A 27,441-nucleotide genomic window follows, 5' to 3' on the forward strand; every position below is an offset into this window, starting at 1 on the left:
ATGGAAATGTCCAATTAATATCCTCTAACACCCCCTGCCATGAGAGAGCAGGGGCAGAGCCGCGCTACATGGAGGAACTACCCACGGGGCGGGAGAAAATTAACAGAGAGGTGAAAAGGCGGGGGAGGAGAGAACGAGAGACGAGCAAGGAAGCAGCACTGACCGTGTCGAGGAGAGCGGAGGGCTCCGGCTGCGCGTCCTTGGCCGCGGCGCCGGGCGGCGGCGGAGGGAAATTGGGGCTGAAAACCATGAGGTCGCTCTTGGCCGCGCCGTCCGCCACGCACAGGCTGCGGCTGTGGCGCTGCGAGTACGACCAGCTGCCCACTTCGCTGGCGCACACCAGCGTCGTGGGCCCGGGCCCCGAGAGCACGGCCGCCCGCGGCGCCCAGCGCGACGCCCCGTACAGCACCAGGGCCAGCAGGAACAGGCTGGACACGGCGCAGATCGCCACCACCAGCCACACGTTGGTCGCCGCGCTGGCCGCGCCGGCGCCGAGCTCCACGCCCGACGCCGACCGCGACCCCGACGCCGACCAGGACGACGAGGACGAGGAGGAGGAGAGCGACGATCCCGGGCCCGCGGCCAGCGCCGCCTCGGCCGCCTCGAGCAGCGACACGCTGAGCGTGGCCGTGGCCGAGCGCGCCGGCTCGCCGTGGTCGCGCACGACGATCAGCAGCCTCTGGCGAGGGCCGTCCGCCTCGTCCAGCGGCCGCGCCGTGCTCACCTCGCCGCTGTAGAGCCCCACGCGGAACGGGCCCTTGCCCCGCGGCTCCCACAGCTCGTAGCGCAGCCACGCGTTGTAGCCCGAGTCGGCGTCCACGGCGCGGATCTTCGCCACCACCTGGCCCGCCGGCGCCCCCCACGCCGCCCACGCCCACAGCGTGCCCGAGCCCGAGCCCGAGCCCGAGCCCGAGCCCGAGCCCGGCCCCGAGGACGCCTCGGCCGCCACGGCGCCCGCCTCCGCCGCCGAGCCCGCGGGCGGCAGCAGCAGCGCCGGCGCGTTGTCGTTCTCGTCCAGCACGAAGAGCTGCACCGTGGCGTTGCCGCACAGCGGCGGCTCCCCCGCGTCCACCGCGCGCACCTCGAACTGCAGCACCTGCAGCTCCTCGTAGTCCAAGGGCTGCAGCGCCCACAGCCGCCCGCTCTCCGCGTCCACCGACACGTAGCTCGACGCCGCACGCCACCCGCCGCCCACGGCCCCCGACGACCACGACGGAGCCGCGGCCCCGCCGCCCACGCCGCCCTCCCACACCGAGTAGCTCACGCGCCCGTTGCCCGCCTCGTCCGGGTCCCGCGCCCACAGCCGCGCCAGCTCCGCGCCCGCCGCGTTGTTCTCCCGCGCCAGCACCGTGTACACGGCCTGCGAGAACGCGGGCGCGTTGTCGTTCACGTCCGACACCGGCACCCGCAGCCCGCGGCTGGCGCGCAGCGCCGGCGCCCCGCCGTCCTCCGCACGCACCTCCACCTCGTACTCCGACACCCGCTCCCGGTCCAGCGCCTCGCGCAGCACCAGCGAGTACGAGCCCGCGAACGTCGCCTCCAGACCGAACGGCGACGCCGGCCACACCCAGCACCGCACGCGCCCGTTCGCCCCCGAGTCTCGGTCCGACACGCTCAGCAGGGCCACCACCGTCCCCACCGACGCGTCCTCCGACACCGGCACCGACAGCGACGTCACCCACACCTCCGGCGCGTTGTCGTTCACGTCCAGCACCTCCAGCACCACCTTGCAATGACCCGACAGCGACGGTGTCCCTTTATCTGTCGCCTTAACATTTATGTCGTATAAATTAAGTAACTCAAAGTCCAAGGAGTCCGTCAGTCTGATCTCCCCTGTGTGCTCCTCAATGCTGAATAAATCTGAGGCAGATGGAGGAACAATACTATCGATTTCATATTTCACATCTTTGTTACTTCCTTCGTCCATGTCTGTGGCGTTTAACCGTGCAATTAGCGTTCCTTGTATTGCGTCCTCGGACAAATGTACGTTATACACGGACTGGTTGAACTGGGGCGCGTTGTCGTTCGCATCCACGACCGAGATCAGCAGCTCCATTGTCCCTGACAGAGACGGCCGGCCCCCGTCACTCGCCGTCAGCACCAACCGGTGAACGGGAATCGTCTCGCGGTCCAGAGATTTCGTGAGTATCAGAAACAGAGACTTACTGCGAGAGTTACTGTTTTCTTCCTCTATTCTAAAATGCTCGCTGGGGCTGAGTGTGTAGGAGAGCTGCGCGTTCGCTCCGATATCCGCATCCGACGCGCCCTCCAGCGGGAAACGAGACCCCGGCAGGGTGGTGAATTCCGCGATGCTGAGGTTTTTTCGGGCGGCGGGGAAGACGGGGGCATTGTCGTTGATGTCGGTGACCTCCAGCTGCACATGGAAGACGCGCAGCGGCCGCTCCAGCAGCACCTCCAGGCGCAGCGCGCACGGCGCGCTCTTGCCGCACAGCTCCTCCCGGTCGAGCCGCGAGCTCACCAGCAGCGCGCCGCTCGCCCCGCTCACCTCCACGCTCGCCCGCCGGCCCTGCGCCACCAGCCGCAGCCGCCGCGCCTCCGCCTCGCCCGCCTCCAGCCCCAGGTCCTGCGCCAGACGGCCCACCACCGTGCCGGCCTTGGCTTCCTCCGGCACCGAGTACCGCACCTGCCCGCCCGCCAGCGCCCAGGCCGCCTGCAGCACCAGCACCCGCAGCACCGCACCACAACGCTCGCCCATCCCTGCACGCACCGCCGCCGCTGCTCTCGCTCCACCCGCCGCCGCCGCCGCTGCGGCTCTGGCTGCCGGCCCCGGCACGGGCCCCGCACGGCTCCCCGCCGCCGCCCGGACGCACCGGCTCTGCTGCCCGGCCCGCGCCGCCCCCCCGCGCTCACAGCCGGGCTCTCCGCCGCACCGGGGCGGAGCCGCCCACGCGCCGTTCCTGAGCCTGCAGCGACACCGTGCGCTGCTCCGCCGCCTCACGCCAGCCGCCACACTGCCTCTGCCTCCGCTCCGTAGTTTTTCTCTTCTAAACTTGATCGTCTTTCATTTCATTTTGCCCTTATTTTCTTTCTTTTGTTTCCTTTTCCTTACCCTTTCTGTTAATTTGCAAAAAGTCTCTGGAGGCAGACAGCAGAGAAACCATGTCGGATCCGCCAATTCTAATTACATGTCTTCAGGGTCAGACCACAGAATATTCTAATGTACCCAGAAGCTCTTCACAACCAGCTTCACCCAGCGATTAGAGGTAAGTCCGTCGCGTGCTGCTCATCTCCTTTGCGGTTGTTTCGTTTCTCCTCTTTGTCATCTTCTGCTCCTAATTACCTCCTTCAGACCATCTCATGTCTTTCTCTTCTCTCACTTCTTTTATATCCTCCTTTCTTGCGCTCCACCCTTCCTGCACCCTGTGAGAGCATCTGTGCCAAACCAGTAAACTCGTCTGTCCGTCCATCCTTCCTCTCTGGAATCCTTCCTTCTCGTCCCTCTCCTTACGCACACACACTCTGCTCTTCTCTCCTGTTCTCTCTTTCATCTCCTTTGTCTCATTAATCAATGTCTTGTTCCACGTGATTACATCACCCTCCCCATGAAGCACCAACACGCCACGGGTAGCAGTTCCCGTTCCTCTCTGCTCTCGTCTTTCATCTCTCCAGTCAAGGAACAAACTTCCTGCTCACTTCAAGTCTGTGCCGGGCTGACAGAGCGCTCTTGCACCTCAACGTCTGGAAGGAAACCACGCTCTGCAGACCCCATCCTCTCAAGGGAGAGAATTCACAGCCCTCTGAAACACTGGACAAATCCCGAGGTACCCGGACATTACTGCAAACAGACTTCACTAAGCACAGACAATCCAGGGCAATCTTTACTCCAGGGATTCAAACACACCACGGCTCAGCAACCAATTCCTCATGAACGCTGAATAATGACGGAACAACCACAGCTCCAAACACTCTTCATACACCTCGATGAAGAACCATTCTTCAGGCCTCATTTGGCACCTGTATGATGAATGTACCTTTCTGCCGTCATGTTCCAGGCAGGCCAGCACAGTCAGAAACACACAGCGAGATTGTCCATCCCCAGGGGCATTACAGCCCGTGGAATGCCTCTGTGCAGCCTGATCCACAGGGTAAAGGCAACAAAGTCATTGTATCTGTGTCGTTTTCTCTGGCAACGCACGCCCGACTCCCAGCACATCCACTCTGAGGAATGGTTTGGGGTCCCTTCTGCATCCGTGCTTCTGTTATTTGCCCCTACTCTGTCTGGACAAAGAAGACAGAAAGGAGAGGAGGCAGTGGCACACTGCTGATCCAGGAAAGCAATCATAGAATTTCTTACACTGGAAGGCACCCAGAAGGATCATCCAGCTGAACTCCAAATCCAGGCACGTTTGGTCAATCCAAAATGAAGAATCCATGGCCAAAGACATATCAAGGTACAACTGTCATTCAGACTCATCTTTAGGGAACAGCAACTTACCTCAAGCATCCCTGCCTCCTCCTTCAGAAAAGATTTACATTCAAGGCAGGGAATTGGTTCTGAAGTCTGTTTTCCTTCAATGTTATCAGTAATTTCAGGGGAAGAGGAACACGGGGAAATGACCCACATTCTGCAAAAGCCTCTAAATCACTGAACAGAGCACAGTGCACTTCAAACACTTGTATCACATGCCAAGTAGGAGAGACCTGGCAAATCCAAGGACATTCTCCCAGCGTCAACCTCAGCTTAGAAGACTGGAAAATCCATCCCTCATTCTGATGGTCAGCTGCTGGAGACTCTCCAACCTGACAGCTGCCAAAATTCAGCAGTCTGCATTTCATTCCCTGTTACCAACACATTGCCAGTACACAATTAAAAAAAAAAATATCGAGGTTTCTGGTAAAATGAGAGAAGAAAACTAGAAGATCACATTCCATCATATCAAAATGCCACGTCTGGCAACATCTTGATTATGGACAGAATTTTCTCCACTCACTCTCAAGACAAGAGCATGAATGTAAACAAGGTGAGCTTCAGAGAAGGGTAATCGAGCAAGACTGAAATTTCAAAAAGCTCCTATTTAGCCAACACCATATTTTCAAAAGCAAGTGCTCTGAGATGGGTAAGGATGATGTCCTCACATCTGGCAGGAAGGGCATGGAGAATACCAAGGATAGACAGCACTTCAGAAGGACCTGAGAAGATCCCAGGCATGCAACCCCAAGGAACGGGTGACTTCACAAGGTTCCCCAGTGGAATCCTCCACCCCAAGCTCTGGGAAATCAATCTCCAGCTGAGCAGCTGGAGCTTTCTTGCCCAATGACAGAGCTTGTGCCACACAGCATCTCCAGTTCCTCCCTACAGAAACTTCCCCACTCAGAGTCACCCTCTCCATGATGGAGGGCCCAAGCAATACTCCATGCCACTCGGAGGATTGCAGCTGCAGCAGCCAAACCGCCCCACCACAACAGCTTGGCCCAGCAATAAAACCCACTCTGAGCACAATCCAGGCCTTCACACATCCCACCCTTCCTTCACAATTGGCACAAACAACTTATGAAGGGATGCAAAACCACAGAACTTCTGCCAGGCCCTGTGAAATTCACACTAAATGCTCTGTGCTTTTTCAGCAGTCTCAGATGGAAATGATGTGTTCTCATCACAGAAGCACACATGAGAGATGTTTAAAATTCTGGGATCAGAGTGACACCTCTGATCCCGGTGCAGATTGATTTGGTTTTGAGAGAACCACACCAAATGCTGAAGCACAAGCATGGTCACAGTATCCACTGTAGGGGAGAATTTCTACGATGATATCAGGGCTGCTCTGGAAGGTTTGCTGTGGTTGTGCAGGCATCACGGTTGAGCATGACCAGGGCTTGATCACCCCATTTCTAAAGAGGCTGATCATCCAAATGCTCAGGTCAGAGAAATGTGGCACACACAGATTATACCCTCCTCCTCAGCACATCCTCCTCCAAATCCCACTTGACAAAGAGATAGGAACAGTCAAATTCATATCAAGAGATGAGGAAATTGCTATCGATGTGCATCCCTACACAGGAACTGCAGCAAGCTCAAGTCCTACCCTCCCACATTGCATTTCTCAAAGAGGGAAGTGATTCATGGAACAAAATTCATCATCGCATTTCCTCTTACCATCATATATTGCACAATAATGATGTAACAGCACAAATTACTTCCCGTGGAGGGAGATCTTCATCACCCCAAAGGACTCTGTGGCCATTTCAATAGCACACAGCACAGCAAGTTCCACAAAGCCTCCAACCGGAGAACCTTAGAACCTTGCAATGGATCCCACAGTGAAGCAAACTGTGCCCATCCCACCTCATAGTTTTCTCTAGGTTACATTCATTCATCATAGGTATCCTTCATTCATCACTCTAACTCTAAGATATGAGTTCTCAAGACAACCACAGCATCACTAATTCTTGTCTTAAGACAGGGCCCATGGACATCCCAATGAATCCCACCTTCCTTGGGCAACTCTTCCCTCTGCTCAAGGGTGCATAAAAAATAAACCCCTGAGCCTTACTCCACCACTGCTGCAATCACTTTCATAAACATGCTACAGTTGTCTTCTTCCAAAGGAAGCAATGAAGATATAAGGGAAAAGATTCTAGTAGAAGTCCATACTGCCTTTCCTAACTTCTTAAGGACTCTAATGATAGAAACTAAAGGCAGAATTGTTGTTTCCACAAAGAGCCAAATATTTGAAGTCCCAGATGTCATTTTCTGTCCCATCTCTTCCTAGGAAAATAAAAGAGGACAGGCACCAAAAAATAATCCAGTCCTAATACCAACATGGTCTGCAGTCAGCAAAGGCATTAAGTCAATACAAAGGGACTGGGGGATTGTTACCACCACAAGGAGTTTTGTATTCGTGCACCAAGCTCACACCGAAACCCTACACGCAATGAAGTAAGAAAGTTGCCTGCAAAGCTGTAACCTTGGGCACCTCTCACAGAAACCGGCAGTGATTTCATTCGAGGGTACAACTCCTGCCCAACGAGGCAACACTCAGCTGCGGATGGTAAATGCTCTGCCGTCCATAATAGCTTATTGCTGCTTCCACGCACACCAACAAATTGTGAAATCACGAGAGGACATGGCGTGAGATGGAAATGTCCAATTAATATCCTCTAACACCCGCTGCCATGAGAGAGCAGGGGCAGAGCCGCGCTACATGGAGGAACTACCCACGGGGCGGGAGAAAATTAACAGAGAGGTGAAAAGGCGGGGGAGGAGAGAACGAGAGACGAGCAAGGAAGCAGCACTGACCGTGTCGAGGAGAGCGGAGGGCTCCGGCTGCGCGTCCTTGGCCGCGGCGCCGGGCGGCGGCGGAGGGAAATTGGGGCTGAAAACCATGAGGTCGCTCTTGGCCGCGCCGTCCGCCACGCACAGGCTGCGGCTGTGGCGCTGCGAGTACGACCAGCTGCCCACTTCGCTGGCGCACACCAGCGTCGTGGGCCCGGGCCCCGAGAGCACGGCCGCCCGCGGCGCCCAGCGCGACGCCCCGTACAGCACCAGGGCCAGCAGGAACAGGCTGGACACGGCGCAGATCGCCACCACCAGCCACACGTTGGTCGCCGCGCTGGCCGCGCCGGCGCCGAGCTCCACGCCCGACGCCGACCGCGACCCCGACGCCGACCAGGACGACGAGGACGAGGAGGAGGAGAGCGACGATCCCGGGCCCGCGGCCAGCGCCGCCTCGGCCGCCTCGAGCAGCGACACGCTGAGCGTGGCCGTGGCCGAGCGCGCCGGCTCGCCGTGGTCGCGCACGACGATCAGCAGCCTCTGGCGAGGGCCGTCCGCCTCGTCCAGCGGCCGCGCCGTGCTCACCTCGCCGCTGTAGAGCCCCACGCGGAACGGGCCCTTGCCCCGCGGCTCCCACAGCTCGTAGCGCAGCCACGCGTTGTAGCCCGAGTCGGCGTCCACGGCGCGGATCTTCGCCACCACCTGGCCCGCCGGCGCCCCCCACGCCGCCCACGCCCACAGCGTGCCCGAGCCCGAGCCCGAGCCCGGCCCCGAGGACGCCTCGGCCGCCACGGCGCCCGCCTCCGCCGCCGAGCCCGCGGGCGGCAGCAGCAGCGCCGGCGCGTTGTCGTTCTCGTCCAGCACGAAGAGCTGCACCGTGGCGTTGCCGCACAGCGGCGGCTCCCCCGCGTCCACCGCGCGCACCTCGAACTGCAGCACCTGCAGCTCCTCGTAGTCCAAGGGCTGCAGCGCCCACAGCCGCCCGCTCTCCGCGTCCACCGACACGTAGCTCGACGCCGCACGCCACCCGCCGCCCACGGCCCCCGACGACCACGACGGAGCCGCGGCCCCGCCGCCCACGCCGCCCTCCCACACCGAGTAGCTCACGCGCCCGTTGCCCGCCTCGTCCGGGTCCCGCGCCCACAGCCGCGCCAGCTCCGCGCCCGCCGCGTTGTTCTCCCGCGCCAGCACCGTGTACACGGCCTGCGAGAACGCGGGCGCGTTGTCGTTCACGTCCGACACCGGCACCCGCAGCCCGCGGCTGGCGCGCAGCGCCGGCGCCCCGCCGTCCTCCGCACGCACCTCCACCTCGTACTCCGACACCCGCTCCCGGTCCAGCGCCTCGCGCAGCACCAGCGAGTACGAGCCCGCGAACGTCGCCTCCAGACCGAACGGCGACGCCGGCCACACCCAGCACCGCACGCGCCCGTTCGCCCCCGAGTCTCGGTCCGACACGCTCAGCAGGGCCACCACCGTCCCCACCGACGCGTCCTCCGACACCGGCACCGACAGCGACGTCACCCACACCTCCGGCGCGTTGTCGTTCACGTCCAGCACCTCCAGCACCACCTTGCAGTGACCCGACAGCGGTGGAGTCCCTCGGTCTCTCGCTTCAATACGGAAATCAAACACATTGACCTCCTCGAAGTCTAGAGCGCCGGAGAGATGTATTTCCCCTGTCTTCGAATTGATGGAAATCACATCTCCTGCACTTGGCGGACTGAAATTCGTCACGGCATAAGTCACCTCATTATTAATTCCATCGTCCGCATCCGTGGCATTCGCCCGAGTCACCAGCGTCCCCACCGCAGCACTCTCCGGCAGCTGCACTTTGTACACGGACTGGTTGAACTGGGGTGCGTTGTCATTCACATCCAGCACCGAGATCAGCAGCTCCATTGTCCCCGTCAGAGACGGCCGGCCCCCGTCACTCGCCGTCAGCACCAACCGGTGCACGGGAATCGTCTCCCGGTCCAGAGATTTCATTAAAACGAGTTCGGGTTCAATATTTCGCTCATTAGACTTTTGCAAATCCAAAGAAAAATGCTCGTTGGGGCTGAGTGTGTAGGAGAGCTGCGCATTCTCTCCGATATCCGCATCCGACGCGCCCTCCAGCGGGAAACGAGACCCCGGCAGGGTGGTGAATTCCGCGATGCTGAGGTTTTTTCGGGCGGCGGGGAAGACGGGGGCATTGTCGTTGATGTCGGTGACCTCCAGCTGCACATGGAAGACGCGCAGCGGCCGCTCCAGCAGCACCTCCAGGCGCAGCGCGCACGGCGCGCTCTTGCCGCACAGCTCCTCCCGGTCGAGCCGCGAGCTCACCAGCAGCGCGCCGCTCGCCCCGCTCACCTCCACGCTCGCCCGCCGGCCCTGCGCCACCAGCCGCAGCCGCCGCGCCTCCGCCTCGCCCGCCTCCAGCCCCAGGTCCTGCGCCAGACGGCCCACCACCGTGCCGGCCTTGGCTTCCTCCGGCACCGAGTACCGCACCTGCCCGCCCGCCAGCGCCCAGGCCGCCTGCAGCACCAGCACCCGCAGCACCGCACCACAACGCTCGCCCATCCCTGCACGCACCGCCGCCGCTGCTCTCGCTCCACCCGCCGCCGCCGCCGCTGCGGCTCTGGCTGCCGGCCCCGGCACGGGCCCCGCACGGCTCCCCGCCGCCGCCCGGACGCACCGGCTCTGCTGCCCGGCCCGCGCCGCCCCCCCGCGCTCACAGCCGGGCTCTCCGCCGCACCGGGGCGGAGCCGCCCACGCGCCGTTCCTGAGCCTGCAGCGACACCGTGCGCTGCTCCGCCGCCTCACGCCATCCGCAACCTCAGCCGCGCTGACTTTCCCCACCGTGTCTATTTTCTGGTGAGTCTTGTTGTCGTGCTCCTCTTCTTTCCCCTTACATCTTCGTCTTTCTTTCTATGTTAGCCTTTATTTCCTCTTTCTTCACTTCCTTTTTCGTTTCTCCTTCTTTCTGCATTTTCGGGTTTTTTTGGGTTTGTTTCGATTTCATTTCTTCATTTTCTTTGTACTCTTTTCTCTTTCTTCCTTGTCTGTCTTCTTTATGGTCCTTGTTATGCCACTCCTCATTCTTTCCACTCCTTTTCCGTCTCCTTCCACTCTCCTTTGTTCTTTAGCCGCACAGTTCGTCAGTTTTCTCTGGCGCCGCGGACACCATCAACTGCGGCACCATCAGCGCTAATTACAGAGTCCCATTGCTAGAGAGCTGTGCTGCTCTGACCAAGGGTGTTAGGAACCAACTCCCTTCCAAGGATAACGATAAGGTCGGGGCGTGCTGCTCTGCTCTTTTACTGCCTCTTTTGCATTTCCATTCTGTCATTCATCTCTTACTTTCATTCTGGCTTCATTTTTATTTACGCGGGTTCATTACTATTAGTAGTAGTAGCAGGAGGAGGAGGAGGAGTAGCAGTAGTAGTAGCAGTAGTAGTATGCTGTTTATTTTCTGCACTTCTATCTCCTCTGTTTCCCTTCTCTTTTCTTGTTCTTTCTCTACAACTTTTCGTTCCTGCCTCTCCTAGACCCTCCTCATCTGTTTTCAGCTTGTCTCTTCTGATTTTTTTTTTCCTTCACTAAAATAGTTTCGAAATTCTCGCAATATACTTTGGGAATATATCCCTTCTTCTTTTACCTGACTCTTTGATGTACCTCTTTGCTTTTTGTTTGGTTTATTTTGTTTGTTTCTTTTAATTCTTTCTACATTCTTCCTCCTTTCTTGGCGTTGCCTCCCCTTCTCATCTAATGCCATACTTTATATCTTCTGGACATTCTGTCCTTCAACAAAATATTTGAAAAATACCTACAGCACCCCTGCCACCAACCACAGACATGCCCTTGGGCCAGAATCGCATTTCTCTTCCCTACACCTCCTCTCCATGTGCAGACGGAGAAACCCACTTACTGTCCATGCACCTGCAGCTTCCCCTCCCTCCAGGAAAAAGGCCACAAATCTTCAGCCTCCCGTGTTCTCAAGGGCCCAGCAATAACACAGCAAGGCAGTCAGATGGCAAAGAACAGCTCTGCCACATCAAAACACATCCACCGCTCTGACACAGAAACTGAAGCACAGCTATTGGGACATCTGTGCACACAGGCCTCAAAGAGTTCAAACAAACCAGGGAATTTGCTCATTCAGGAACTCAAACCTATCACAGCCCAACACCACAAACTTTCTTGGAGACCTTAAAAAGCTCTGCGCAACCCCAGCTCCTGAGGACTCATCATGAGCCTCAGTCCTTCCTGACTCACTCTCTGCTTGCATGTTCCACGTTCTTCTCTTCCTTTCTGGCAGGCACTCACTGCCTAGACAACACACCGAGAACCTCGCTATCTGTGAGGCCCACAGAAAATCTCACACTCACCGTAGAATGATCCACTTGTCAAACAAGAGCCACGAAGGTAACGTCACAACAAGGTCACTAAGAACACTCCCTTGACCTTCTACACATCTGTTTAGTGAAACCAGTGCTGGTCCCTCCTCCATTCCCTCTTGCTGTCACCCACTCAGGCTGTGCCAGGAAGCATCAGAAAAGGAATGAGAGCCGGTAACAGCTGCTTTGTTGGTCCAAGAGGGTGAACATTCTGCTGATTCGACAAAAAGATGACACAACTCGACAGGAACTAAAGTACACCGGTCTCAAGAACATCCACGTTTGGCGAACGACTTACCTCTTCTGAACTGCTTCCTTCTTCAGAAAAGAAATATTTTCCGAGCAGGGGGATTAGTTTTAAAGGACACTCGCCCTTAAAACTATCAGTGTACCTGGGGTAGCTGGACAGAAAGAAAAAATCACTTATGTTCCACAAAAACTTGACGGCATGCAATGCCCGTGAGGCACTTCCCTCGCTGGGGAACAAGGAAGCAGACCTGTAAGCTACAGAAATTCTCTCAAAGCAAAACTTAGAAGAGAGGAATCGACATCCCCCACACTGATGGGGAACAGCCCAAATATCTGCCACGTTGCCAATGAGAGACAGGAAATGAACACAACCGCAAACAAACCCAGCAAAACAAAAGCATGTGCAGTTTGGCAGAGAAGAGGATAAAAGGAAACACCTCCCATTCTGCTGTTGTACTGAAATGCAAGTTTTGACGCCATCCTGAATACCAACAGCCGTCTAGCAAGACTAAGAGCAGAGGGGTAATGAGGGAAAGATACAGAGAAGGCTTGGCAGCATGACCCAAATTTCAAAAAGGTTCTCTTTGACCAACAACATCGCAAGTCAAACCCAAGTAGTTAAAGGCACGCGGGACAGGTGTCTTCACAAGCAGCAATACCAGAAAGAACAGCAGTGCTCTAAGATGTGCAGAACTTCTGGGTGTCCTGAGAGGATCCCAGGAGAGCAGCACTGTGTGCTGGAACCACTCCTGAAGTACTCTACCATAATCCTGTATTTTGCACTCTGGCAACTGGAATCTCCACAGCTAAACAGACACCCTCCATTTCATCCCCAAAGATGTATTCAAATCCTCCCCTTGCCCCACGTCTGGCACAAAAAATACGCAGAGTTCTGCAAATGCATTCTGTGATTCTTTGACTTTTCCCGCGTGATAGGATGCTTTGTGAGTTTTCAGCATTTTCAAGTACAAACCAAGTTCTCAAAGGTTCTGCAATTAGAGTAATGAACAATACAGGTCCCAGTCCCCACTGAGCCTCTCCTTCAAGAGACCACAACAAGAGATAAAGCGCCAATCCATTCAAAATCACAACTGGGTGGAAGAATTTCTACAATCCAAGACCGGAGCTGGGCTGCTCTGTAGATGTGAAGGTTTGGTGTGTACATCCAGACACCAGAACGAGCCGTGTGCGATAACAGGACACACCATCTCTACCCAGACTGACCGTGCAAGAGCACAAGCAGGAGAAGAAAAGCACAGCAAGATTACACCCGCCCCCTCAACTGCCCTTAAAAATCCTCTCTGAAGACGAGCACAGATCCACCGGGGCAAGAGCTGTGGAAGCTGGGACGAACAGGCTACAGTACACATGGAAAGCAGTTTGTAGTGCTACCCTCCCACAACAACACTCCCAAAAGAGCAGCAAAAGTGTTCATCAGTGTGCACGTTACCCACTCTTTTCCAACACTTTCCACATGCCAGGCCAGAGGCAGCCAAGGAGCTGTCTCTGATGGGAGATATTCATAAGCACAAAGGACTCTGGCCATTTCAATACCACATGGCATCTCAAGATCCAGAACGCCTCCAACATCAGACTCTCGGAACTTGGGAAAGAATCCGGGGCAGAAACACTCCATACCAATCCTGCCTCCTGCTAGGCATGCTCCATTCCTCACTTTGTAACATTTATTCTCGAGAAAAAGCCATCATCTCCCATGCTTCTCTTCTTATGACATGGACCAAGGTCTTACAAATTATTTCCAGATCCCTCACACAAGGCATCCCACTGCTCCAGAACACCATCCCAGTGTTCACAATGACTCTGTTGGACCAACCGAAACAAAGAAACTACTCTCTGCCAAATGAAAATACATTAAAGCACAAGTCGGAATCGTCAGTTGTCCCCACAACTCTAGCTGAGGAAAACGACACAGGATGAGGACAGAGAAGAAAACCACAGGTGATACCAACAAGGTCATCACTCTGCAGAAGGCAATAAGCCACGACACAGTGCCTGGGGGTCTCTTTCCAGCAGAGCCTCGTTCTTTTGCACTCCTACAACGAGCTCGGGTGGAAACGCTACATACCAGCCAACAAGACGGCTGTCAGCAGAAATGAAACCTTAGGGAAGTGATTTCACATTAGGGGAAAACAATCCGTGTCCACACCAGCAAATCTCAGCTGCGGACCGTAATACCACATGCGTGGAGCTATACCTTTATTTCTCCCAAGTATTCCCCGCCCACCAGCAGGAGTTCTGGAGCTCGTGCAAGGACATAGCGGCAGGGGGAACGGTGCTCGTGACTTAAATAATCATTTGTTAAGGAACACACCGCCCTCTGGAATCGGCAATTCGGATTGGAAGCCATCAGAGACTGCTCAGGGAACATAACAGAAGGGGCAGAAGAGGAAAAAAACAAGTAGACATGAGCAGAGGAAGCAGCACTGACCGTGTCGAGGAGAGCGGAGGGCTCCGGCTGCGTGTCCTTGGCCGCGGCGCCGGGCGGCGGCGGAGGGAAATTGGGGCTGAAAACCATGAGGTCGCTCTTGGCCGCGCCGTCCGCCACGCACAGGCTGCGGCTGTGGCGCTGCGAGTACGACCAGCTGCCCACTTCGCTGGCGCACACCAGCGTCGTGGGCCCGGGCCCCGAGAGCACGGCCGCCCGCGGCGCCCAGCGCGACGCCCCGTACAGCACCAGGGCCAGCAGGAACAGGCTGGACACGGCGCAGATCGCCACCACCAGCCACACGTTGGTCGCCGCGCTGGCCGCGCCGGCGCCGAGCTCCACGCCCGACGCCGACCGCGACCCCGACGCCGACCAGGACGACGAGGACGAGGAGGAGGAGAGCGACGATCCCGGGCCCGCGGCCAGCGCCGCCTCGGCCGCCTCGAGCAGCGACACGCTGAGCGTGGCCGTGGCCGAGCGCGCCGGCTCGCCGTGGTCGCGCACGACGATCAGCAGCCTCTGGCGAGGGCCGTCCGCCTCGTCCAGCGGCCGCGCCGTGCTCACCTCGCCGCTGTAGAGCCCCACGCGGAACGGGCCCTTGCCCCGCGGCTCCCACAGCTCGTAGCGCAGCCACGCGTTGTAGCCCGAGTCGGCGTCCACGGCGCGGATCTTCGCCACCACCTGGCCCGCCGGCGCCCCCCACGCCGCCCACGCCCACAGCGTGCCCGAGCCCGAGCCCGAGCCCGAGCCCGGCCCCGAGCCCGAGCCCGAGCCCGGCCCCGAGGACGCCTCGGCCGCCACGGCGCCCGCCTCCGCCGCCGAGCCCGCGGGCGGCAGCAGCAGCGCCGGCGCGTTGTCGTTCTCGTCCAGCACGAAGAGCTGCACCGTGGCGTTGCCGCACAGCGGCGGCTCCCCCGCGTCCACCGCGCGCACCTCGAACTGCAGCACCTGCAGCTCCTCGTAGTCCAAGGGCTGCAGCGCCCACAGCCGCCCGCTCTCCGCGTCCACCGACACGTAGCTCGACGCCGCACGCCACCCGCCGCCCACGGCCCCCGACGACCACGACGGAGCCGCGGCCCCGCCGCCCACGCCGCCCTCCCACACCGAGTAGCTCACGCGCCCGTTGCCCGCCTCGTCCGGGTCCCGCGCCCACAGCCGCGCCAGCTCCGCGCCCGCCGCGTTGTTCTCCCGCGCCAGCACCGTGTACACGGCCTGCGAGAACGCGGGCGCGTTGTCGTTCACGTCCGACACCGGCACCCGCAGCCCGCGGCTGGCGCGCAGCGCCGGCGCCCCGCCGTCCTCCGCACGCACCTCCACCTCGTACTCCGACACCCGCTCCCGGTCCAGCGCCTCGCGCAGCACCAGCGAGTACGAGCCCGCGAACGTCGCCTCCAGACCGAACGGCGACGCCGGCCACACCCAGCACCGCACGCGCCCGTTCGCCCCCGAGTCTCGGTCCGACACGCTCAGCAGGGCCACCACCGTCCCCACCGACGCGTCCTCCGACACCGGCACCGACAGCGACGTCACCCACACCTCCGGCGCGTTGTCGTTCACGTCCAGCACCTCCAGCACCACCTTGCAGTGACCCGACAGCGGAGGCGTCCCTTTATCAGTCGCGTCCACTTGCAGGCGATACAGACTAACATCCTCATAGTCCAAGTTACCCAGAAGACGGATCTCTCCGCTCTTTCTGTCAATTCTGAAAATGTCTCTTCCATCCTGCGGGGACACGATCTGGACCGAATAGGAAATATTACTGTTCGACCCCTCATCCAAATCCGTGGCATTAAGTTTGATCACCAAAGAGCCTCGTTCTGCGTTTTCGGGCAGCTGCACTTTGTACACGGACTGGTTGAACTGGGGCGCGTTGTCGTTCGCATCCAGCACCGAGATCAGCAGCTCCATTGTCCCCGTCAGAGACGGCCGGCCCCCGTCACTCGCCGTCAGCACCAACCGGTGCACGGGAATCGTCTCCCGGTCCAGAGATTTCGTGAGCACCAGGAATAAGGACTCAGCGTCCTCCTCGGTTTTTTGTAAATCCAGAGAGAAATGCTCGCTGGGGCTGAGTGTGTAGGAGAGCTGCGCGTTCGCTCCAATATCCGCATCCGACGCGCCCTCCAGCGGGAAACGAGACCCCGGCACAGACGATTCCGCGATGCTGAGGTTTTTTCGGGCGGCGGGGAAGACGGGGGCATTGTCGTTGATGTCGGTGACCTCCAGCTGCACATGGAAGACGCGCAGCGGCCGCTCCAGCAGCACCTCCAGGCGCAGCGCGCACGGCGCGCTCTTGCCGCACAGCTCCTCCCGGTCGAGCCGCGAGCTCACCAGCAGCGCGCCGCTCGCCCCGCTCACCTCCACGCTCGCCCGCCGGCCCTGCGCCACCAGCCGCAGCCGCCGCGCCTCCGCCTCGCCCGCCTCCAGCCCCAGGTCCTGCGCCAGACGGCCCACCACCGTGCCGGCCTTGGCTTCCTCCGGCACCGAGTACCGCACCTGCCCGCCCGCCAGCGCCCAGGCCGCCTGCAGCACCAGCACCCGCAGCACCGCACCACAACGCTCGCCCATCCCTGCACGCACCGCCGCCGCTGCTCTCGCTCCACCCGCCGCCGCCGCCGCTGTGGCTCTGGCTGCCGGCCCCGGCACGGGCCCCGCACGGCTCCCCGCCGCCGCCCGGACGCACCGGCTCTGCTGCCCGGCCCGCGCCGCCCCCCCGCGCTCACAGCCGGGCTCTCCGCCGCACCGGGGCGGAGCCGCCCACGCGCCGTTCCTGAGCCTGCAGCGACACCGTGCGCTGCTCCGCCGCCTCACGCCAGCCGCAACCTCAGCCGCGCTGACTTTCCCCACCGTGTCTATTTTCTGGTGAGTCTTGTTGTCGTGCTCCTCTTCTTTCCCCTTACATCTTCGTCTTTCTTTCTATGTTAGCCTTTATTTCCTCTTTCTTCACTTCCTTTTTCGTTTCTCCTTCTTTCTGCATTTTCGGGTTTTTTTGGTTTTGTTTCGATTTCATTTCTTCATTTTCTTTGTACTCTTTTCTCTTTCTTCCTTGTCTGTCTTCTTTATGGTCCTTGTTATGCCACTCCTCATTCTTTCCACTCCTTTTCCGTCTCCTTCCACTCTCCTTTGTTCTTTAGCCGCACAGTTCGTCAGTTTTCTCTGGCGCCGCGGACACCATCAACTGCGGCACCATCAGCGCTAATTACAGAGTCCCATTGCTAGAGAGCTGTGCTGCTCTAACCAAGGGTGTTAGGAACCAACTCCCTTCCAAGGATAACGATAAGGTCGGGGCGTGCTGCTCTGCTCTTTTACTGCCTCTTTTGCATTTCCATTCTGTCATTCATCTCTTACTTTCATTCTGGCTTCATTTTTATTTACGCGGGTTCATTACTATTAGTAGTAGTAGCAGGAGGAGGAGGAGGAGGAGGAGTAGCAGTAGTAGTAGCAGTAGTAGTATGCTGTTTATTTTCTGCACTTCTATCTCCTCTGTTTCCCTTCTCTTTTCTTGTTCTTTCTCTACAACTTTTCGTTCCTGCCTCTCCTAGACTCTCCTCATCTGTTTTCAGCTTGTCTCTTCTGATTTTTTTTTCCTTCACTAAAATAGTTTCGAAATTCTTGCAATATACTTTGGGAATATATCCCTTCTTCTTTTACCTGACTCTTTGATGTACCTCTTTGCTTTTTGTTTGGTTTATTTTGTTTGTTTCTTTTAATTCTTTCTACATTCTTCCTCCTTTCTTGGCGTTGCCTCCCCTTCTCATCTAATGCCATACTTTATATCTTCTGGACATTCTGTCCTTCAACAAAATATTTTAAAAATACCTACAGCACCCCTGCCACCAACCACAGACATGCCCTTGGGCCAGAATCGCATTTCTCTTCCCTACACCTCCTCTCCATGTGCAGACGGAGAAACCCACTTACTGTCCATGCACCTGCAGCTTCCCCTCCCTCCAGGAAAAAGGCCACAAATCTTCAGCCTCCCGTGTTCTCAAGGGCCCAGCAATAACACAGCAAGGCAGTCAGATGGCAAAGAACAGCTCTGCCACATCAAAACACATCCACCGCTCTGACACAGAAACTGAAGCACAGCTATTGGGACATCTGTGCACACAGGCCTCAAAGAGTTCAAACAAACCAGGGAATTTGCTCATTCAGGAACTCAAACCTATCACAGCCCAACACCACAAACTTTCTTAGAGACTTTAAAAAGCTCTGCGCAACCCCAGCTCCTGAGGACTCATCATGAGCCTCAGTCCTTCCTGACTCACTCTCCGCTTGCATGTTCCACGTTCTTCTCTTCCTTTCTGGCAGGCACTCACTGCCTAGACAACACACCGAGAACCTCGCTATCTGTGAGGCCCACAGAAAATCTCACACTCACTGTAGAATGATCCACTTGTCAAACAAGAGCCACGAAGGTAACGTCACAACAAGGTCACTAAGAACACTCCCTTGACCTTCTACACATCTGTTTAGTGAAACCAGTGCTGGTCCCTCCTCCATTCCCTCTTGCTGTCACCCACTCAGGCTGTGCCAGGAAGCATCAGAAAAGGAATGAGAGCCGGTAACAGCTGCTTTGTTGGTCCAAGAGGGTGAACATTCTGCTGATTCGACAAAAAGATGACACAACTCGACAGGAACTAAAGTACACCGGTCTCAAGAACATCCACGTTTGGCGAACGACTTACCTCTTCTGAACTGCTTCCTTCTTCAGAAAAGAAATATTTTCCGAGCAGGGGGATTAGTTTTAAAGGACACTTGCCCTTAAAACTATCAGTGTACCTGGGGTAGCTGGACAGAAAGAAAAAATCACTTATGTTCCACAAAAACTTGACGGCATGCAATGCCCGTGAGGCACTTCCCTCGCTGGGGAACAAGGAAGCAGACCTGTAAGCTACAGAAATTCTCTCAAAGCAAAACTTAGAAGAGAGGAATCGACATCCCCCACACTGATGGGGAACAGCCCAAATATCTGCCACGTTGCCAATGAGAGACAGGAAATGAACACAACCGCAAACAAACCCAGCAAAACAAAAGCATGTGCAGTTTGGCAGAGAAGAGGATAAAAGGAAACACCTCCCATTCTGCTGTTGTACTGAAATGCAAGTTTTGACGCCATCCTGAATACCAACAGCCGTCTAGCAAGACTAAGAGCAGAGGGGTAATGAGGGAAAGATACAGAGAAGGCTTGGCAGCATGACCCAAATTTCAAAAAGGTTCTCTTTGACCAACAACATCGCAAGTCAAACCCAAGTAGTTAAAGGCACGCGGGACAGGTGTCTTCACAAGCAGCAATACCAGAAAGAACAGCAGTGCTCTAAGATGTGCAGAACTTCTGGGTGTCCTGAGAGGATCCCAGGAGAGCAGCACTGTGTGCTGGAACCACTCCTGAAGTACTCTACCATAATCCTGTATTTTGCACTCTGGCAACTGGAATCTCCACAGCTAAACAGACACCCTCCATTTCATCCCCAAAGATGTATTCAAAAACTCCCCTTGCCCCACGTCTGGCACAAAAAATACGCAGAGTTCTGCAAATGCATTCTGTGATTCTTTGACTTTTCCCGCGTGATAGGATGCTTTGTGAGTTTTCAGCATTTTCAAGTACAAACCAAGTTCTCAAAGGTTCTGCAATTAGAGTAATGAACAATACAGGTCCCAGTCCCCACTGAGCCTCTCCTTCAAGAGACCACAACAAGAGATAAAGCGCCAATCCATTCAAAATCACAACTGGGTGGAAGAATTTCTACAATCCAAGACCGGAGCTGGGCTGCTCTGTAGATGTGAAGGTTTGGTGTGTACATCCAGACACCAGAACGAGCCGTGTGCGGTAACAGGACACACCATCTCTACCCAGACTGACCGTGCAAGAGCACAAGCAGGAGAAGAAAAGCACAGCAAGATTACACCCGCCCCCTCAACTGCCCTTAAAAATCCTCTCTGAAGACGAGCACAGATCCACCGGGGCAAGAGCTGTGGAAGCTGGGACGAACACGCTACAGTACACATGGAAAGCAGTTTGTAGTGCTACCCTCCCACAACAACACTCCCAAAAGAGCAGCAAAAGTGTTCATCAGTGTGCACGTTACCCACTCTTTTCCAACACTTTCCACATGCCAGGCCAGAGGCAGCCAAGGAGCTGTCTCTGATGGGAGATATTCATAAGCACAAAGGACTCTGGCCATTTCAATACCACATGGCATCTCAAGATCCAGAACGCCTCCAACATCAGACTCTCGGAACCTGGGAAAGAATCCGGGGCAGAAACACTCCATACCAATCCTGCCTCCTGCTAGGCATGCTCCATTCCTCACTTTGTAACATTTATTCTCGAGAAAAAGCCATCATCTCCCATGCTTCTCTTCTTATGACATGGACCAAGGTCTTACAAATTATTTCCAGATCCCTCACACAAGGCATCCCACTGCTCCAGAACACCATCCCAGTGTTCACAATGACTCTGTTGGACCAACCGAAACAAAGAAACTACTCTCTGCCAAATGAAAATACATTAAAGCACAAGTCGGAATCGTCAGTTGTCCCCACAACTCTAGCTGAGGAAAACGACACAGGATGAGGACAGAGAAGAAAACCACAGGTGATACCAACAAGGTCATCACTCTGCAGAAGGCAATAAGCCACGACACAGTGCCTGGGGGTCTCTTTCCAGCAGAGCCTCGTTCTTTTGCACTCCTACAACGAGCTCGGGTGGAAACGCTACATACCAGCCAACAAGACGGCTGTCAGCAGAAATGAAACCTTAGGGAAGTGATTTCACATTAGGGGAAAACAATCCGTGTCCACACCAGCAAATCTCAGCTGCGGACCGTAATACCACATGCGTGGAGCTATACCTTTATTTCTCCCAAGTATTCCCCGCCCACCAGCAGGAGTTCTGGAGCTCGTGCAAGGACATAGCGGCAGGGGGAACGGTGCTCGTGACTTAAATAATCATTTGTTAAGGAACACACCGCCCTCTGGAATCGGCAATTCGGATTGGAAGCCATCAGAGACTGCTCAGGGAACATAACAGAAGGGGCAGAAGAGGAAAAAAACAAGTAGACATGAGCAGAGGAAGCAGAACTGACCGTGTCGAGGAGAGCGGAGGGCTCCGGCTGCGTGTCCTTGGCCGCGGCGCCGGGCGGCGGCGGAGGGAAATTGGGGCTGAAAACCATGAGGTCGCTCTTGGCCGCGCCGTCCGCCACGCACAGGCTGCGGCTGTGGCGCTGCGAGTACGACCAGCTGCCCACTTCGCTGGCGCACACCAGCGTCGTGGGCCCGGGCCCCGAGAGCACGGCCGCCCGCGGCGCCCAGCGCGACGCCCCGTACAGCACCAGGGCCAGCAGGAACAGGCTGGACACGGCGCAGATCGCCACCACCAGCCACACGTTGGTCGCCGCGCTGGCCGCGCCGGCGCCGAGCTCCACGCCCGACGCCGACCGCGACCCCGACGCCGACCACGACGACGACGAGGACGAGGAGGAGGAGAGCGACGATCCCGGGCCCGCGGCCAGCGCCGCCTCGGCCGCCTCGAGCAGCGACACGCTGAGCGTGGCCGTGGCCGAGCGCGCCGGCTCGCCGTGGTCGCGCACGACGATCAGCAGCCTCTGGCGAGGGCCGTCCGCCTCGTCCAGCGGCCGCGCCGTGCTCACCTCGCCGCTGTAGAGCCCCACGCGGAACGGGCCCTTGCCCCGCGGCTCCCACAGCTCGTAGCGCAGCCACGCGTTGTAGCCCGAGTCGGCGTCCACGGCGCGGATCTTCGCCACCACCTGGCCCGCCGGCGCCCCCCACGCCGCCCACGCCCACAGCGTGCCCGAGCCCGAGCCCGAGCCCGAGCCCGAGCCCGGCCCCGAGCCCGGCCCCGAGGACGCCTCGGCCGCCACGGCGCCCGCCTCCGCCGCCGAGCCCGCGGGCGGCAGCAGCAGCGCCGGCGCGTTGTCGTTCTCGTCCAGCACGAAGAGCTGCACCGTGGCGTTGCCGCACAGCGGCGGCTCCCCCGCGTCCACCGCGCGCACCTCGAACTGCAGCACCTGCAGCTCCTCGTAGTCCAAGGGCTGCAGCGCCCACAGCCGCCCGCTCTCCGCGTCCACCGACACGTAGCTCGACGCCGCACGCCACCCGCCGCCCACGGCCCCCGACGACCACGACGGAGCCGCGGCCCCGCCGCCCACGCCGCCCTCCCACACCGAGTAGCTCACGCGCCCGTTGCCCGCCTCGTCCGGGTCCCGCGCCCACAGCCGCGCCAGCTCCGCGCCCGCCGCGTTGTTCTCCCGCGCCAGCACCGTGTACACGGCCTGCGAGAACGCGGGCGCGTTGTCGTTCACGTCCGACACCGGCACCCGCAGCCCGCGGCTGGCGCGCAGCGCCGGCGCCCCGCCGTCCTCCGCACGCACCTCCACCTCGTACTCCGACACCCGCTCCCGGTCCAGCGCCTCGCGCAGCACCAGCGAGTACGAGCCCGCGAACGTCGCCTCCAGACCGAACGGCGACGCCGGCCACACCCAGCACCGCACGCGCCCGTTCGCCCCCGAGTCTCGGTCCGACACGCTCAGCAGGGCCACCACCGTCCCCACCGACGCGTCCTCCGACACCGGCACCGACAGCGACGTCACCCACACCTCCGGCGCGTTGTCGTTCACGTCCAGCACCTCCAGCACCACCTTGCAGTGACCCGACAGCGGAGGCGTCCCTTTATCAGTCGCGTCCACTTGCAGGCGATACAGACTAACATCCTCATAGTCCAAGTTACCCAGAAGACGGATCTCTCCGCTCTTTCTGTCAATTCTGAAAATGTCTCTTCCATCCTGCGGGGACACGATCTGGACCGAATAGGAAATATTACTGTTCGACCCCTCATCCAAATCCGTGGCATTTACTTTGACCACCAAAGTGCCTCGTTCGGCGTTTTCGGGCAGCTGTACTTTGTACACGGACTGGTTGAATTGCGGCATGTTGTCATTCACATCCAGCACCGAGATCAGCAGCTCCATTGTCCCCGTCAGAGACGGCCGGCCCCCGTCACTCGCCGTCAGCACCAACCGGTGCAAGGGAATCGTCTCCCGGTCCAGAGATCTCCTGAGCACCAAGAATAAGGACTCAGCGTCCTCCTCGGTTTTTTGTAAATCCAGCGAGAAGTGCTCGCTGGGACTGAGCGTGTAGGAGAGCTGCGCGTTCGCTCCAATATCCGCATCCGACGCGCCCTCCAGCGGGAAACGAGACCCCGGCAGGGTGGTGAATTCCGCGATGCTGAGGTTTTTTCGGGCGGCGGGGAAGGCGGGGGCATTGTCGTTGATGTCGGTGACCTCCAGCTGCACATGGAAGACGCGCAGCGGCCGCTCCAGCAGCACCTCCAGGCGCAGCGCGCACGGCGCGCTCTTGCCGCACAGCTCCTCCCGGTCGAGCCGCGAGCTCACCAGCAGCGCGCCGCTCGCCCCGCTCACCTCCACGCTCGCCCGCCGGCCCTGCGCCACCAGCCGCAGCCGCCGCGCCTCCGCCTCGCCCGCCTCCAGCCCCAGGTCCTGCGCCAGACGGCCCACCACCGTGCCGGCCTTGGCTTCCTCCGGCACCGAGTACCGCACCTGCCCGCCCGCCAGCGCCCAGGCCGCCTGCAGCACCAGCACCCGCAGCACCGCACCACAACGCTCGCCCATCCCTGCACGCACCGCCGCCGCTGCTCTCGCTCCACCCGCCGCCGCCGCCGCTGTGGCTCTGGCTGCCGGCCCCGGCACGGGCCCCGCACGGCTCCCCGCCGCCGCCCGGACGCACCGGCTCTGCTGCCCGGCCCGCGCCGCCCCCCCGCGCTCACAGCCGGGCTCTCCGCCGCACCGGGGCGGAGCCGCCCACACGCCGTTCCTGAGCCTGCAGCGACACCGTGCGCTGCTCCGCCGCCTCACGCCAGCCGCCACACTGCCTCTGCCTCCGCTCCGTAGTTTTTCGCTTCTAAACTAGATCGTCTTTCATTTCATTTTGCCCTTATTTTCTTTCTTTTGTTTCCTTTTCCTTACCCTTTCTGTTAATTTCCAAAAAGTCTCTGGAGGCAGACAGCAGACAAATCATGTCGGATCCGCCAATTCCTCTTAGATGACTTCAGTGTCAGACAAGAGAATATTCTAATGGACCCAGAAGCTCTTCACAACCAGCTTCACCCAGCGATTAGAGGTAAGTTCGTCGCGTGCTGCTCATCTCCTTTGCGGTTGATTCGTTTCTCTTCTTTGTCATCCTTTGCTCCTAATTACCTCCTTCAGACCATCTCATGTTTTTATCTTCTCTCACTTCTTTTATATCCTCCTTTCTTGCTCTCCACCCTTCCTGCACCCTATGAGACCATCTGTGCCAAACCAGTAAACTCGTCTGTCCGTCCATCCTTCCTCTCTGGAATCCTTCCTTCTCGTCCCTCTCCTTACGCACACACACTCTGCTCTTCTCTCCTGTTCTCTCTTTCATCTCCTTTGTCTCATTAATCAATGTCTTGTTCCACGTGATTACATCACCCTCCCCATGAAGCACCAACACGCCACGGGTAGCAGTTCCCGTTCCTCTCTGCTCCCGTCTTTCATCTCTCCAGTCAAGGAACAAACTTCCTGCTCACTTCAAGTCTGTGCCGGGCTGACAGAGCGCTCTTGCACCTCAACGTCTGGAAGGAAACCACGCTCTGCAGACCCCATCCTCTCAAGGGAGAGAATTCACAGCCCTCTGAAACACTGGCCAAATCCCGAGGTACCCGGACATTACTGCAAACAGACTTCACTAAGCACAAACAACCCAGGGTAATCTTTACTCCAGGGATTCAAACACACCACGGCTCAGCAACCAATTCCTCATGAACGCTGAATAATTACGGAACAACCACAGCTCCAAACACTCTTCATACACCTCGATGAAGAACCATTCTTCAGGCCTCATTTGGCACCTGTATGATGAATGTACCTTTCTGCCTTCATGTTCCAGGCAGGCCAGCACAGTCAGAAACACACAGCGAGATTGTCCATCCCCAGGGGCATTACAGCCCGTGGAATGCCTCTGTGCAGCCTGATCCACAGGGTAAAGGCAACAAAGTCATTGTATCTCTGTCGTTTTCTCTGGCAACGCACGCCCGACTCCCACCACATCCACTCTGAGAAATGGTTTGGGGTCCCTTCTGCATCCGTGCTTCTGTTATTTGCCCCTACTCTGTCTGGACAAAGAAGACAGAAAGGAGAGGAGGCAGTGGCACACTGCTGATCCAGGAAAGCAATCATAGAATTTCTGACACTGGAAGGCACCCAGAAGGATCATCCAGCTGAACTCCAAATCCAGGCACGTTTGGTCAATCCAAAATGAAGAATCCATGGCCAAAGACATATCAAGGTACAACTGTCATTCAGACTCATCTTTAGGGAACAGCAACTTACCTCAAGCATCCCTGCCTCCTTCTTCAGAAAAGATTTACATTCAAGGCAGGGAATTGGTTCTGAAGTCTGTTTTCCTTCAATGTTATCAGTAATTTCAGGGGAAGAGGAACACGGGGAAATGACCCACATTCTGCAAAAGCCTCTAAATCACTGAACAGAGCACAGTGCACTTCAAACACTTGTATCACATGCCAAGTAGGAGAGACCTGGCAAATCCAAGGACATTCTCCCAGCGTCAACCTCAGCTTAGAAGATTGGAAAATCCATCCCTCATACTGATGGTCAGCTGCTGGAGACTCTCCTACCTGACAGCGGCCAAAATTCAGCAGTCTGCATTTCATTCGCTGTTACCAACACATTGCCAATGCAAAATAAGAAAAAAAAAAACAAACCCGAGGTTTCTGGTAAAATGAGAGAAGAAAACTAGAAGATCGCATTCCATCATATCAAAATGCCACGTCTGGCAACATCTTGATTATGGACAGAATTTTCTCCACTCACTCTCAAGACAAGAGCATGAATGTAAACAAGGTGAGCTTCAGAGAAGGGTAATCGAGCAAGACTGAAATTTCAAAAAGCTCCTATTTAGCCAACACCATATTTTCAAAAGCAAGTGCTCTGAGATGGGTAAGGATGATGTCCTCACATCTGGCAGGAAGGGCATGGAGAATACCAAGGATAGACAGCACTTCAGAAGGACCTGAGAGGATCCCAGGCATGCAACCCCAAGGAACGGGTGACTTCATAAGGTTCCCCAGTGGAATCCTCCACCCCAAGCTCTGGGAAATCAATCTCCAGCTGAGCAGCTGGAGCTTTCTTGCCCAATGACAGAGCTTGTGCCACACAGCATCTCCAGTTCCTCCCTACAGAAACTTCCCCACTCAGAGTCACCCTCTCCATGATGGAGGGCCCAAGGAATACTCCATGCCACTCGGAGGATTGCAGCTGCAGCAGCCAAACTGCCCCACCACAACAGCTTGGCCCAGCAATAAAACCCACTCTGAGCACGATCCAGGCCTTCACACATCCCACCCTTCCTTCACAATTGGCACAAACAACTTATGAAGGGATGCAAAACCACAGAACTTCTGCCAGGCCCTGTGAAATTCACACTAAATGCTCTGTGCTTTTTCAGCAGTCTCAGATGGAAATGATGTGTTCTCACCACAGAAGCACACATGAGAGATGTTTAAAATTCTGGGATCAGAGTGACACCTCTGATCCCGGTGCAGATTGATTTGGTTTTGAGAGAACCACACCAAATGCTGAAGCACAAGCATGGTCACAGTATCCACTGTAGGGGAGAATTTCTACAATGATATCAGGGCTGCTCTGGAAGGTTTGCTGTGGTTGTGCAGGCATCACGGTTGAGCATGACCAGGGCTTGATCACCCCATTTCTAAAGAGGCTGATCATCCAAATGCTCAGGTCAGAGAAATGTGGCACACACAGATTATACCCTCCTCCTCAGCACATCCTCCTCCAAATCCCACTTGACAAAGAGATAGGAACAGTCAAATTCATATCAAGAGATGAGGAAATTGCTATCGATGTGCATCCCTACACAGGAACTGCAGCAAGCTCAAGTCCTACCCTCCCACATTGCATTTCTCAAAGAGGGAAGTGATTCATGGAACAAAATTCATCATCGCATTTCCTCTTACCATCATATATTGCACAATAATGATGTAACAGCACAAATTACTTCCTGTGGAAGGAGATCTTCATCACCCCAAAGGACTCTGTGGC

At 57.2% G+C, this 27,441-nt stretch overlaps 4 protein-coding genes across 4 annotated transcripts; all 4 read right to left on the reverse strand.

Annotated features, from left to right (window-relative positions):
- Positions 1-64: 64 nt before the first annotated feature.
- Positions 65-2,716, reverse strand: LOC134049811 (protocadherin alpha-2-like). Its single transcript, XM_062502484.1, has one exon. The coding sequence runs from the start codon at positions 2,714-2,716 to the stop codon at positions 65-67; it is 2,652 nt and encodes an 883-aa protein (XP_062358468.1).
- Positions 2,717-7,159: 4,443 nt separating this feature from the next.
- Positions 7,160-9,793, reverse strand: LOC134049812 (protocadherin alpha-13-like). Its single transcript, XM_062502486.1, has one exon. It carries the CDS (start codon positions 9,791-9,793, stop codon positions 7,160-7,162), a length of 2,634 nt encoding a protein of 877 aa, XP_062358470.1.
- A 151-nt stretch (positions 9,794-9,944) lies between these two features.
- Positions 9,945-16,870, reverse strand: LOC134049813 (protocadherin alpha-2-like). The gene is made up of 7 exons (XM_062502487.1): positions 14,075-16,870; positions 13,731-13,841; positions 13,310-13,462; positions 12,874-12,899; positions 11,909-12,011; positions 11,442-11,570; positions 9,945-10,031 (listed from the first exon to the last, which is right to left on the reverse strand). The coding sequence occupies exons 1-7, from the start codon at positions 16,868-16,870 to the stop codon at positions 9,945-9,947; spliced, it is 3,405 nt and encodes a 1,134-aa protein (XP_062358471.1).
- Positions 16,871-17,021: 151 nt separating this feature from the next.
- Positions 17,022-23,952, reverse strand: LOC134049814 (protocadherin alpha-2-like). The gene is made up of 7 exons (XM_062502488.1): positions 21,157-23,952; positions 20,823-20,923; positions 20,392-20,545; positions 19,956-19,981; positions 18,991-19,093; positions 18,524-18,652; positions 17,022-17,108 (listed from the first exon to the last, which is right to left on the reverse strand). Exons 1-7 carry the CDS (start codon positions 23,950-23,952, stop codon positions 17,022-17,024), a joined length of 3,396 nt encoding a protein of 1,131 aa, XP_062358472.1.
- Positions 23,953-27,441: the final 3,489 nt, after the last annotated feature.

The sequence above is a fragment of the Cinclus cinclus genome, chromosome 14, assembly GCF_963662255.1.
Source record: "Cinclus cinclus chromosome 14, bCinCin1.1, whole genome shotgun sequence".
NCBI lineage: Eukaryota > Metazoa > Chordata > Aves > Passeriformes > Cinclidae > Cinclus > Cinclus cinclus.

Bases quoted from the DNA above. Each gene is read 5' to 3' on its own strand.
- LOC134049811 (XM_062502484.1), bottom strand. From the start codon at position 2,716: ATGGGCGAGCGTTGTGGTGCGGTGCTGCGGGTGCTGGTGCTGCAGGCG.
- LOC134049812 (XM_062502486.1), bottom strand. From the start codon at position 9,793: ATGGGCGAGCGTTGTGGTGCGGTGCTGCGGGTGCTGGTGCTGCAGGCG.
- LOC134049813 (XM_062502487.1), bottom strand. From the start codon at position 16,870: ATGGGCGAGCGTTGTGGTGCGGTGCTGCGGGTGCTGGTGCTGCAGGCG. The intron at 12,012-12,873 runs GTATTGTTCATT...CTTTCTGTCCAG, and splicing joins CTCAGTGGGGACTGGGACCT to CTACCCCAGGTACACTGATA. The intron at 11,571-11,908 runs GTAAGTCGTTCG...TGGGCCTCACAG, and splicing joins AAGGAAGCAGTTCAGAAGAG to ATAGCGAGGTTCTCGGTGTG.
- LOC134049814 (XM_062502488.1), bottom strand. From the start codon at position 23,952: ATGGGCGAGCGTTGTGGTGCGGTGCTGCGGGTGCTGGTGCTGCAGGCG. The intron at 19,094-19,955 runs GTATTGTTCATT...CTTTCTGTCCAG, and splicing joins CTCAGTGGGGACTGGGACCT to CTACCCCAGGTACACTGATA. The intron at 17,109-18,523 runs GTTGCGCAGAGC...GGCTGGCGTGAG, and splicing joins ATGAGTCCTCAGGAGCTGGG to GCGGCGGAGCAGCGCACGGT.